Raw genomic sequence first — 13,294 nt, forward strand, 5'->3', positions numbered from 1 at the left:
TTTATCACTTATCCCTACAGCCATCAGAGGTCAGAATCAGAGGGAGCTGGGGCTCTCAGTGGTCATTCAGCTCAGAGGGTGGAGGCGGGGCAGGGGGGGTGCAGGTTTAGTCTCGGCTTTCCCCTAGTCCAGAGTCTGGATCTTTGCTCTCCTGCAGCTTCTAACTGTGCACGGAGTGCTGCCTTCTCATGCTAATCTGTTTTAATCTGTTTTTATATTTCTCTGTTTATTATACTCTATCTCTAGCTTTCCAGTCTTTCCATATCAATTAGAGTTCACCTTTCTGCACCTTCCTAGTATCCCTCTGATCTTCTGGCTTCTCCTGGAGCTTAGATGGTGGGTATAAAACTTACGACTCTGAACCTTGATTACTACATGCCCTTTTCTAGTCCCAGACCCTAGGCTGTTCTTGACTTGGAGAAGCCCCATAAGCAGTTCCGTGTAAAAGAGCCCCTCTTTGTTTTCCTTGGGGCATAGAGTGAAAAAAAGGCGAAGCTCGAAGTAAAACATCACATAGCATTGTCCTCTTCAGTGTGTTCCCCTCTGTCAGTGTGAGAGTTGACTTCTGTTTCATTTTGTAGTTATAAAATCCTCATAAGCCATTCTCTATCTGCCCTTTAAAATAAATAGATTAATTAACAGTTTTATGATCTCTGTTTATTTCTAGTAACTCCAAATAACAGGCTTAAGAAATAAATGCTGTTTATTTAAAAATGGATATATTACCATGTTTTCCTTTTTAAAGATTTATGTGTCCTTAAATATTGTATTTTCAAAGTAATGCCTAAGTAGTAAATGGCCAAAGAAAATAAGCATCTGGTTACAATCTGATCCCTTTCTTGCCAGTCCTTAACTGTTATTTGATGATTCCAAGTCATAATCTTCTTTACTAAACTGCCTAAACGATGCCAGTATAACTCATCCTGCTTTTTAAACTTACAGACAAAAATTCCTTTCTGAGATTTTGTGCCAATTTCTCATCTGTCCTGTTGGCTCTCCTCATTTGCCAGAAGCTTTCTCTTCTAATCAAAGAATTATTTTCTCTTTACAAGAAGGGCTTTAATCTGCATTCTAGCTCTTCTTTCTCCTACTGATGTCTAATCCAAAAGAAGTAATCTACTTTCTTCTTAAGAAATAGAGTGCCTGCATCATTTTAACTGCTACTAAATCTGGCTTAAAATTGGAATATTATGGATTCTTTCTTCAACTGAAGTTACTATAGCAATTATCTCTTAACCATAATTAGGTAGAAGGGAGCTTTTATGATGGAATGAATACTAGGCTCAGAAACAAAGACCTGATTGCAAACCCAGTCTTGTTCCTTGCTTAAAGTAGTGAGAAAAGTTATTTACCTTCTCTGAATCTTGGTTCCTCTTTTATAATTTGGGGACAATTAAATTAGATATTTAATTCAAGTGGATTTTGTAGGATTTAGTGAGATGAGACTGCCTGGCACTTAATTTTTTCACTGCATAAAAAACATATTAACATTTACTAAGGAACATTTACTAAGGAACTTTTACAAACTAATAAAAAAAGAAATTAAACCCCCTATTGGTAGGTAAAGAAAAAAGATGTGAATTCAGTTAACCAATTCACAAGAAAAACAAATTATTAAACATTTGGGAGAATGTTTAAACTCATAGCAATTAAATACATTCAAAAAGCATTGAGATGTCATTTCTTTTATTAAGTGCCGATTAAAAAATAAAGACCTAATAGTGATGACATTGCCAGTTGGTACAGCTCATTGGAAAAAATATGCATCAAATTATAATAATATTTATACTTTTCAATCTAGTAATCCCATTTCTGAGACTCAATCCTAAGGGAATATTCTAAAATATGGAAAAAAAATCTATAAACATAAAAATGATTATTTAATTGTTGATTATGATCTTAATAAACTTGGGAACAATTTAAGTTTATAATGGATTAAGTTCAGATGAAGTATTTTGCAGCTACTAAAATAAGAGTAAAGACCTAAGCAACATGGAAAAATGTTTATGATATCAAAAATATGCACATATGATCATTGATATAAAAAGTGCATCTTAAAACTATGTAGAAGTAGATCCAAGTGACAATTTTTTTTTAAAGATTTATTTATTTGAGAGAGAGAAACAAAATCAGGGTAGAGGGAGAGAGAGAGAGAGAATCCTCAAGCAGACTCCCCGCTGAGTGCAGAGGCCGATGTGGGGTTCAGGCCCACAACCCTGAGATCATGACCTGAGCCGAAATCGGGAGTCAGACACTCAACCAACTGAGCCACCCAGGTGCCCCTAGACCCAAGTGATAATTATGTTAGATTATTATAGTATGTTTTTTTCTTTTTTCCTGTTTCTCCAAATCTTTTGTAAGGTAATATTACTTTTTTTTTTTAAGGTAATAATTACTTTTAGGAGTAAAATTAGAATTTAAGTCTAATGTATTCAGTCTGAAAAAAATATTTATTGCGTGCTTATTATGTGTGTGGAAAATCTGCTATGACATTTTGAGTCTAAAAACACGCCAGAATCTTTCTTCATTATTTACTCTAGGGCAATAAAAAAAGCAAAAAAGAATGCGCTTAGTGGACTATTTAGAATAAGTAGTTCATATACAACCTAAGATTTAAGGTGCTATTGTGTGTAACCTAAGCGTTTAATGCCAGGCTGTCAGCCCAACCACATTAAATGTAATGGTGTTCTGTCTCACTATAGCCATCTGCTTTAGGACTCATTCCAAAATTAACTTACTGGCTTACTCAGGTCATTCCACGGAGGAAGATGGGATCTCAGTGATATATTGACCAGAACATCAGTGTGGGCAAGATTTTTAATAATGCATCTGAAAGCTACATGTAGAGGTAACTGGATTGAAGTAAGCTTTAGACAAGGTCATTTGCCAAGAATTGTAGCATTTTTTTTTGTTGTTGAAATTTTTACTGAAATAGTTGTAGATTCACTTGTAGTTATAAGAAATATAATGTCAAAGATTGCCAGTGCACTTGTGCACTTTGCCCAGTTTTCTCCAATGGAAACATTGTACAGAAACATTGTACGGTGTCACGACCAGGGTACTGACATGGTACAGTCCCTCCCATCTTACTCATATTTCCTGGGTTTTATTTTACTCCTTTGTGTATGTGTGTACACATGTATTTCATTCCATACAATTTTATCACCTGTGTATGTTTTGTTTCTACCACTACAGTCAAGACACTGAGCAGTTCCATTAACATTTCAACCAGGATCTATCCTATTGCCCTGTTATAATCACACATCTCTCTCCTCTCCACCACCCCTAGCCCCTGGCAACCGCTACCCTATCCTCTATTTGTAAAATTTTCTCATTTCAAAGTGTTACATACAATGGAACACAATAGAAAATCCAGAAAATAAACCCACAAGTATATGGTCAGTTAATCTTCAACAAAGCAGGAAAGAATATCCAATGGGAAAAAAATCTCTTCAACAAATGATATTGGGAAAACTGGACAGCAACATGCAAAAGAATGAAACTGGACCACTTTCTTACACCATACACAAAAATAAATTCAGAATGGATTAAAGACCTAAATGTGAGACCTGAAACCATAGAAATCCTAGAAGAGAACATAGGGAGTAGCTTCTTTGACATCAGCCATAACAACTTCTTTCCAGATAGGTCTCTTGAGGCAAGGGAAACAAAAGCAAAAGTAAACTATTGGGACTACATCAAAATAAAAAGCTTCTGCACAGGGAAGGAAGTAAACAACAAAACTAAAAGGCAACCTACAGAATGGGAGAAGATGTTTGCAAATGACATATCCGATAAAGGGTTAGTATCCAAAATATATAAAGAACTTCTAAAATTCAACACCCAAAAAACAAATAATTCAATTAAAAAACGGACAGAAGACATGAACAAACATTTCTCCAGAGAAGACACACAGATGGCCAACAGACACATGAAAAGATGCTCATCATCACTTGTCATCAGGGAAATGCAAATCAAAACTGCAAAATCAAAACAATAAGACACCACCTCAACACCTGTCAGAATGGCTAAAATTAACACAAGAAACAACAGATGTTGGTGAGGATATGGAGAAAGGGGAACCCTCTTGCACTGTTGGTGGGAATGCAAACTGATGCAGCCACTGTGGCGTTTCCTCAAAAAGTTAAAAATAGAACTACCTTATGATCCAGCAATCATACTACTGGGTATTTACCCAAAGAATACAAGGACACTAATTCAGAGGGATATATGCACCCTTATGTTTATAGCAGCATTATTTACAATAGCCAAGATATGGAAGCAGCCCAAGTGTCTGTTGATTGATGAATGGATAAAGAAGAAGGGGTATCTATATACAATGGAATATTATTCATCCATAGAAAAGAATGAAATCTTGCCTTTTGCAACAACAAGGATGGAGCTGGAGATATAATGCTAAGTGAAATAAGTCAGAGAGAGGCAGATACCATATGATTTTACTCATATGTGGAATTTAAGAAACAAACAAGCAAAGGGATAAAAATAGAAAGAGACAAATCAAGAAACAGACTCTTAATTGTAGAGAACAAACTGATGGTTACCAGAGGGGAGTAGGGGTGAAGGATGGGTTAAATAGTGAAAAAGAAAAAAAAAAAGTTGTATTAAATGAAGTTCTATAATATATAACCTTTTGAAGTTGGCTTTTTTTAACTCAGCATAGTTCCCTGGAGATTCTTCCAAGTTGCATGTGTCCGTAATTTGCTACTTGTTATTGCTCTATAGTATTCCACAATATGGATGTACCACAGTTTGTTTAACCATACCTCTGGGCTGATTTCCAGTTTTTGGCTATTAAAATAATGCTGCCATAAACACTTGTATACAGGTTTTTGTGTGCACATGAAGTTTTCGTTTCTCTGGTCTAAATGTCCAGGACTGCAATTGCTGGATCATGTAATAATTACATGTTTAGTTTTCAAAGACATTGCTAAACTACTTTCTAGAATGCCCATACAATTGTATATTTCCCCAGAAATGTATGGGAGATTTTGTTTCTTTGCCAGCTTTTCGTGCTGTTCTGGTAGCCTTATTTTGAATCAAAATTTGGGACAGTTTTCTTTACCTGAACTAACCAAATAGTTTTGGTAGAGACCCATGTGGGATAACTAGATTTAGAAAAGAAAACCACATTAGGGCATATCAGAAGCTGTCTCCCCCACCTGACACCCCCCCCAAAATCATTCACTTAACTCTTAATAGACTACAGAGTAGGTTGGTTTGAGATATTTGGCCCCTTTAGTCTTCAGATAACTAACCAAAAGGATTCAGCTCTTCTTTTGTAGGTGTTAGGCCCACTCTCCTTTATCAATATCAGGAAATAGGATTGGACATTGTTTCTTTCTCCCTTGTTTGACAATCTTCTAGAAAAAAAAATGTCTTCTAGAAGAAAAAAATGTTTTTATATGTATTTTTAAATCCCCTAGACCAGTGTCTTCACTTTGCACTGGTCTGGAAATGAAGATGCTGGATTAGGAGTTAGAAGACTTGTGTTTGAGTCCTTATTAGCCGTGTCACTATAAATAAGTCAGTTACCCTAAGTTTGCTCGGCTGCATAAAATGGATGGATGAGACCAATAGCTCTCAAAGTCTAACATACCTTAGAATCACCTGGAAGACTTAGGAAACCAATTGCTGGGGCCCATCCCTTGAGTTTCTGATTCAGCAGGTCTAGAATTGGGGCACAAGAACTTGCCTCCCAACTTCCCAGGTGATGCCAGTGAAGCTGGTCCAGAGACAGTACCTTGAGAACCACTGGGCTAGATTATGCTAAAATACCCTCTGGGCCCAACAGTCAATACCATCCTTTAACCACCCCTCCCCCCCAAAAGAAAACCCTCAAATTTGCTTTCTGGTGAGATTAGTTTTGCATTTGTCTTTTTTTTTCTTAAGTGATACAGATATATAGCAGAATTTAATGCCGCCATTAAAAAATATCATAGAAGAACAATCATTGTCATGGGAAGCTTACCACAATACATTATTAGGCTTAAAAGAAGCTATATATTACAAAACAGCATATATAGAAATGTCCAGTTACACATAGAAAATGGACATCTAGAGAGATCTAAAATGTTAATAGTTATTGCTGTTCAAATTTTATTTTCCTTTTTTTTGTGCTTTTCTTTTTTTTTTTTTTTAAAGATTTTATTTATTTATTTGACAGAGAGAGACACAGTGAGAGAGGGAACACAAGCAGGGGGAGTGGGAGAGGGAGAAGCAGGCCTCCCGCGGAGCAGGGAGCCTGATGTGGGGCTTTTTTGTGCTTTTCTGTGTTTTCTAATTTTGTCTATAATTCATATAATCATTAACCAGTTATTGAAACAAAAAATTGAGCAATACAACTCTCAATTTCTCTAAGTTTTATTTTATTTTATTTTTTTGGTTTCTCAATGTTTTAATAATTACAGTAAAGAACGTGTTGAATGCCAGCCAACAGAAGTAAGCTGTTCAGGTATGAGATAAAATTGTCCAGGACCATTTACAAAGGCAGCTATGACCCTCCTTAGCCCTTTCCCTAAAAAATGTGGTAAATCACCTTGTGCCTTCTTCCTACTTGGCAGAATTCTGCACTCACGCACCTGAATAGGTCTGGCCCCAGGACCACGCATTACAGTATCGCATTACTGCCTACTTAATATGTTGATGACACTTTGCCACTGTTAACTGGTGGGAATCACAGCCTTGGCTTCACAAGCTAGTCTCTCCCGCATCCTTGACAGTAGGGTCAGAAAGCATTTTATCTGGCATGTTTCTTGCTTGCTTGCATCTCTCTTAGAAGAATTAATATTTACAAGTAAAATAGGAATTTAAAAATACCTAAGCAGCCTGAAATAAGATCTAAACAGACTGAAATAAGTCTGTATAGATGGCAGAAAGCAGTCATCTGCTATAGAAGGGGATTTTGTTTCGCAGGTGGGTTCAGGTCCCTGCCCGGGATTTCTACTAATTGTACTGATATCCCATATTGTCTTATTCACACTCATGCGTGTCAGTAGTAAGAAAGATAGATAAGAATGAGCATAGCTTCCTTGAAAGATGACTTTTAAAGTGGTTTTGCTGCTAAATGTTTGAATTAATCAATACTGGAGAAAAACACTCCTCTGTTTCGGCACCCTGGTAACTCTGGTTCTGACTAAACTTGTGTGGTCCGAGGCCTGTCGCCAAAGGCCGGCACGGTGGGGTTTCCACGACCCCATGTCCACGGCTGCGCCTGCACCGCGGGTTCCCTCCTGCCACCTTCTCTGCAGTAGATATTCCATAGGAATTAGAAACTCGAAAGACCTTTTGATTCGTTGAGTGGTGGTGTGTTTATTGTGGTGGCACTGTTTTATATCATGCATTTGAACACCCACCCAGAATTATTTATTTTAACACATACATGTTGTGCTTGAGGCCATATATTTTTATGTGACACCTAAAGACTACTGCTGTCTAAATGGTGGCCCCATGTGTTTGCTATCATTAGCCCAGTGCCTGGATTTGCTTTCTAGAACGGGAAGCTTCAGTGATGGCATCCGAACTCCTTGTTCATGACAATGCCAGCAGTATTGGCCACCGTCCCCTTATTCTGGAAGAACTGATGAGAATTTCATGTCTGGAACCTACTTGCTTTGGTGAATAGGCTCAAGATCCGGTAACTGTTGAATCGGCCCACGTTTGCAGCCCTATCTAGAGATGAAGGGGCATCAGTCTTCCTCTCTCCCCCACACATAACCTCTCTTCTGATGCTCGACATACTGCTGGCTTTCCACCTAGATGTCCACTGCAAAACAGCCGTGCCTAGCTTACCTGCGTCCCACGTCGATGAAAATTGGCAGGCTTTTTATGTATGTGGAAGTTATCATAGTGCATCCATGGCTTAGAGAAAATACAGGGTCAAGGTTTCAAGTAACTCCCAGATGTCCATCTTACTACATTTTCCTACTTTCTTTTTTTTTTTAAGATTTTATTTATTTATTTGACAGAGAGAGAGACAGCGAGAGAGGGAACACAAGCAGGGCGAGAGGGAGAGGGAGAAGCAGGCCTCCTGCTGAGCAGGGAGCCCGATGCGGAGCTCAATCCCAGGACCCTGGGATCATGACCTGAGCCACCCAGGCACCCCTTTTCCTACTTTCTAAAAGCTCTTACAGTTTTTGTGCAGTGTGGAGTTGGAAGGCTGCACTGATGTTCCCTTAGTCTAGAGTTTCGGTCCACAGCTAAGTAGACACCTAACTGCTGTCATTTTAGAGGGACAGGCTCTTCTTCCTCACTGTATTGTTTCTCTGGTCTTTTGTTCCGTCCCTGCTATTTGCTAATCCTTCAGCAAGCCACCGCCCTTCAGGAAGAGAAAGTGTTTGCCATGCTGTTCTAGGCCAGCTTTTTGCCTCCCCGTCAGCACAGTGTTCATAATGAGAGTAAGAACGACCTCTCTCAAGGTACTGCCTCAGAGATCGTACTTCCTTTCATAACCCAAGAAGAGTTTTTTTCTCCCGGCAGGCATTCGGCATCCATCTTAAACTTATCCCACCTTATTAGAATCATCTCATTCCTAGGCTGTCTCCCCCCCTGACATGTTAGCACCGTTAAGAGGACGCCTCCTCTGTGTACTCTGGGACTGGGACAGTCACTGGCACCTAGACAACACTTAGTGACTCAATGAGTTGAATGAATGAAGCCAGCCTGCCAGCCCACAGGAAGGAATACCTTACACTGTCTGTCCAACTCGAAAAGTGGAGGCCAGGTATTACCAGCATGGGCCGGACCCATGCTGTATTCGCGAGTTAGTAAAAATTGCTTCATTTTATGATTTGACAGATGCTTGAAAGAGTCATTTTCTGATATTTTTATAGTTACATTTATATTTTTTATTTTGTCAATGAGGTTTGATTTTAGAAACTGTTGTATAATATAGAGTATAAACTCTCTTTTTCCATGCCATTAAAGCATTCTATTTCAGAACCTAACTTTGAACATGAGCCATACCTACACAAAAGTACATATTGAACGCATGGTTTTATATATTTATTTTTTTAAGTCTACAGTACCCTTTAAAAGGAACATTTGGGTATGGCTGTGCTTATTCTAAAGAGTCTTTTCTAAAGCTTACAATTATTATGAAGTTCACATTTTCCACTATTTTCCAGTTTTATCTGTCTTATTAACACACCCCGAAGCACTTAGATAACCTTTTCTTTTAATGCTAATGTTATCTTGTGCAGCCTGCCTTGACGGCATATTTTTTTACTGATTGAAAGTTCAAATCTATGTTGAAGAATTGAATTTAGTAATACGAATTTGTTAACTAACATAAAAGAACACTAAAAAGTGTTTTAATATATTACGTAAATGTATTGAAGCATTTTAAACTTAACATCTGGTCAGCTATCACATCAGCCTAGCCCTGTTTGTTGTGGTTGAAGAAGATTGTTTTTAGGTGATGACTCAAAGCAGAGACATTATTTTTAGACATCTTAACTTCCTCTCCCTCTTCCTATTCCCAACTGTCCAATTTCAGGTGCACAGAATATGGAGACTCAAACCTTTAGCCAACAGGAAAGAGTCACTCTTCGCCTTGTTTTTAATAATAATATATACTTCTGTAACTATATGTTCCAGAATGTAAGCTGTAGCTTTACTTTCCAGAATAAAACTAAAAAGATGAAATACAAGGGGTTTTCCCAGTGTAATGAAACAAAATTATCCTCAAAATAAATGGCAGTTAAGGAAAGCAATTTTTGCTGTCATGGATAAAAGCTAGAGAACACAAAATCAGCATTTGAAATATATTAATTCAGTGTTTTAAATAAAAAGAAGCTAAAATGCATTGTATAGTACCTGTTCCCAAGGATGATTGCAGTTTCTTGTTATTAAGTCCTGCAAAATACATTATGTACTTAGCAGGCAGAACTATGAAAACCAGAGATGAAAAAAGACATATTAGGTCAAATTTTAAAGTTTTTCTTCTTTTGGGGGGGGGGGGGGTTGCAGCGCCATTTTGCATTATTTAATCAGCTCAGTCTCTATGCAGCTGTTCCATCCCAAGTTCATGTTCACAGGCATGCAAAAGAAGATAAATCTTTGATATTTGAGGCAATAATGAAGATTAAAAGTCCCCAAACCTCTGCAGTTTACGTCATTCATCTGAAAACTTCTAGTGGGAAAGGCATGTATTAAGAATCAAAATTTCTTCCTCAGTCCATGATTGCCACTTAATAGCTCTGTCTCCAGAGCAAGTCACTTAATTTTTCTGAGCTTCTGTTTCTTCATTTGCTTTATGTAAATCACAGGTTGTGCTCAGTCCAAAGCAGTCCAAAGAGGCTTCCTGTGCTATGAAGTGTTTTACAAGTGTCGGGTAGGTCCTGTTATAATTCCCATTTTGCAGATGAGGAAGGGCTGAGAGAGGCTGCTGACAAGTTTGTTGAAGGTCACATGGCTGGCGAATAGAGATCTAGTTTTAAGATCCCGTGTCTATAACGTGGGTATTTTTCAGCATCAGTACTATGACATTTTAGGACTGATAATTCTTTCTTGGGCGGGGGGGGGAGGGGCAGTCCTGTGCATCATAACATGTTTAGCAACACCCCTGGCTCTATCCCCTAGATGCCAACAGCATTCCCCAATTTATGATAACCAAAAATGTCCACAGACACTGCCGCATGTCCCCTGGCAGGCAAAATCACCCCAGGTTGAGAACCACTGGCCTGTGTGATTCCAGAGCTAAAGTTATTAACCACTTGTATGATGACATTTATCAGTATTATCATTATTCTGAGTGGTTCCTGGTTGGAATACTCCATGACATAGCAATTTTCAGAATTAAAAAGGAGATAACTGGTTTTCATCCATGGTTTCCCTCTTTCTGAATATGAACAGTGGCATTGTCTTCTTTGGAAGGTCCCCATGAACTGTTCTTACAGAGGCAGGGTCACCTGACGGAGACACTATCCACAGTGAGCCAGAAGTCAGACTGAACGACCTTCCCCTGTAATTCTGTGACCATCCCCTCAGGGGCCCCACTGTTGTCTCTTGAACTGCCCCTTCTCGTCTGGTAGATGCATGGGCTTCTGATATCAGCCGAGAGGCACGGAAGAGAAACACACGTATCTTCATAACCATGATCCCATTTAATCTTCACAGTAAGCCCTTGAAGTTTGTATCTGTTGTCTGCGTTTACATTTTGTTTAGGAATCTTAACCTTTCTTCCTTGCCTGCTCCTTCAACTTTGGTGTTCTCATTGCAGAACCTGATATAGAAAACTCAGCAGGAAGCTGATATGGAAACTCAGCAGGTGCCTTTCTCACCAGCACTGTATGAGGAGTAACATCCTTCTGAATTACTCAACATAGAGCAGATGCTTTCTGCCCTGCATGACTCTTCCTTTTTCCTTTCCCCTTAACATGGATCATTAAATACATGCCTCCTTTGACTGCATTTGGGGACTTAAGAACCAACTGTCCAAGAGTAGAATGTATTTATTTCTGTTGCTCACTCTCCCGTCCCCCGCCCCCCCACCCACAACAAGGCCAAGCATGAGCTTGCCAGTCCTCCCACACTTCCCCATCTTTGTCGCTAATCTGCAGTCTGCTCTCTTCCTGGTACAGACACACTTCCCAATTTATTATCACCTCTGAACTAAAACTTTCTAAACTTCTATGATTAGCTTTATTGTTTCTCTGTGGTTTAAAACTATTGGGAAAATAGATGCATTTGATCTGGGCCTCATTCAATTTGTAGGTAGACCTGTCTGAATTTTTTTACACACTAAGTTTTAAGATCAGTTGCTACTGACAAGCACAATAGATATAATTGAATGTGATGAAAATCATTGGCATGACCTGAGGAGAGGCTAGCCGTGAGGACAAGCACAAAAGATATAATTGAATGTGATGAAAATCATTGGCATGACCTGAGGAGAGGCTAGCCGTGAGGAAATGGACTTGTCCGGGAATATTCAGGACTCGAAATTCTGCTCAAGGAAGGTCCGAAACAGTAGTTGGAACCAACGGGAAAGAGGACTGGATCACTTTACGGCAGTGCAACCTGAGTGTCAATTAAAACTTTTATTTATTTTTTTTCTTTAAAGGGCATGTGAATCATGTTAATTACTACATGGTTCATTTAAAAAGGAGTAAGGCTCCTGCTGTAAAATGGCAATGTCTGCCCTGACGAAGAGTCATTTTTCTTTCTTAGATCAGCTTGCATCCTTGTTGACCAGATTTACCTGATTATGATCTGTTGTGCATTTAGCCGTTTCATCATGTTGTGTAAGTAAAGCATCGTGGGTTTTCTTTGCTTCTCCAGGTGGCCTTTTTGAAGATGGAACCGTTGGAGCCGAGGCACCCTCTCCCCGGCAGGCAGCTCTCCAGGCCCGAGGCCAGCGTTCTGCATGGTGGGCAGTCATCACAGACACAAGAACCCGAGCTCCAGAATAAGAGCATTGCATGGAAGTTGTGAGTTGGCTTGTTGGCATATTGTCTCTAAGAGAAGAGTTCACTTCAAATCTTTGAAGAACCAAGGCCGCGAAGAAAGTTGTAGTCGCAGAGAAGTTATGTCTCTGTTTCCCACAGAGAGGAATATTCAAATATGTGCTTGTGTCAGCAGCTCCTGGGAGGATATTCGCTCCTGGAGTCCCATCTGTCCCTTGGGGGATGGAGTGAGGGACTCCGTTGGTGGAACTGAATGTTAACTGCTATACATCCAGGCAGATGGACTTATAAACTTCCCATTCGGTTTGCTGAAAACAAATTTTTGGAAAGAAAAATAGAGAATTTTGTATGCCTTATTCAGAAGAGATGCTCTGTGAATAAATGTGTGTTGAATGAATGATTAACAAATTAAAGGTTTTCCTGTGTATGCAGACCTGCACTTGTTCCTTTTGTTCTTTATTTCCTTTACCAAATACTATTGCCTATCCACAAATAGACCTCGCCGGCCTCCCATTACAGAAGTATCTTAGTCCCTGTGAGCCAGAGCAGATGGGAGAGGAGACCATGGATGGAGAAGGACAGAGCTAGAGGGAATCCTACAGAGCACGGGTGAGCCGCTGATTTCACAGAGAAGGTTCGATCCTCGCCTGTTGTCACCGGCTCCGGGCAGAGCTGGGACGGGAGCCGGGGCCGGGCAGATCTCCTTTCCCACTCTGCGGTCAGGAGGACCGTCTGCATGTAAACTGTACTGGCTGCTCATCCAGCCTGTTGGCGTTCATCTGAGCCTGCAGACCACCTAATACCTCTCTGCCCCAAATACTCGGGGTTTTACGTCCCCTTATTTCCTAACACTCAAAACACCGGTGTCC

General features: G+C 39.4%; 1 protein-coding gene across 2 annotated transcripts in view; it reads left to right on the forward strand.

Moving 5' to 3' along the window:
• Window positions 1-12,864, forward strand: part of UBE3D (ubiquitin protein ligase E3D) — a 154,800-nt gene extending 141,936 nt beyond the window's left edge. The window contains exon 9 of one of the 2 annotated variants that reach the window (XM_078055044.1): window positions 12,301-12,465. In XM_078055044.1, coding sequence (XP_077911170.1) covers window positions 12,301-12,313 — 13 coding nt within the window. In that variant the 3' untranslated portion in view covers window positions 12,314-12,465. Of the gene's footprint in view, window positions 1-12,300 lie in introns of both variants that reach the window. The other variant, XM_078055041.1, reaches the window with a different exon arrangement.
• Window positions 12,865-13,294: the final 430 nt, after the last annotated feature.

Source organism: Halichoerus grypus, chromosome 9 (assembly GCF_964656455.1).
Source record: "Halichoerus grypus chromosome 9, mHalGry1.hap1.1, whole genome shotgun sequence".
Lineage (NCBI taxonomy): Eukaryota > Metazoa > Chordata > Mammalia > Carnivora > Phocidae > Halichoerus > Halichoerus grypus.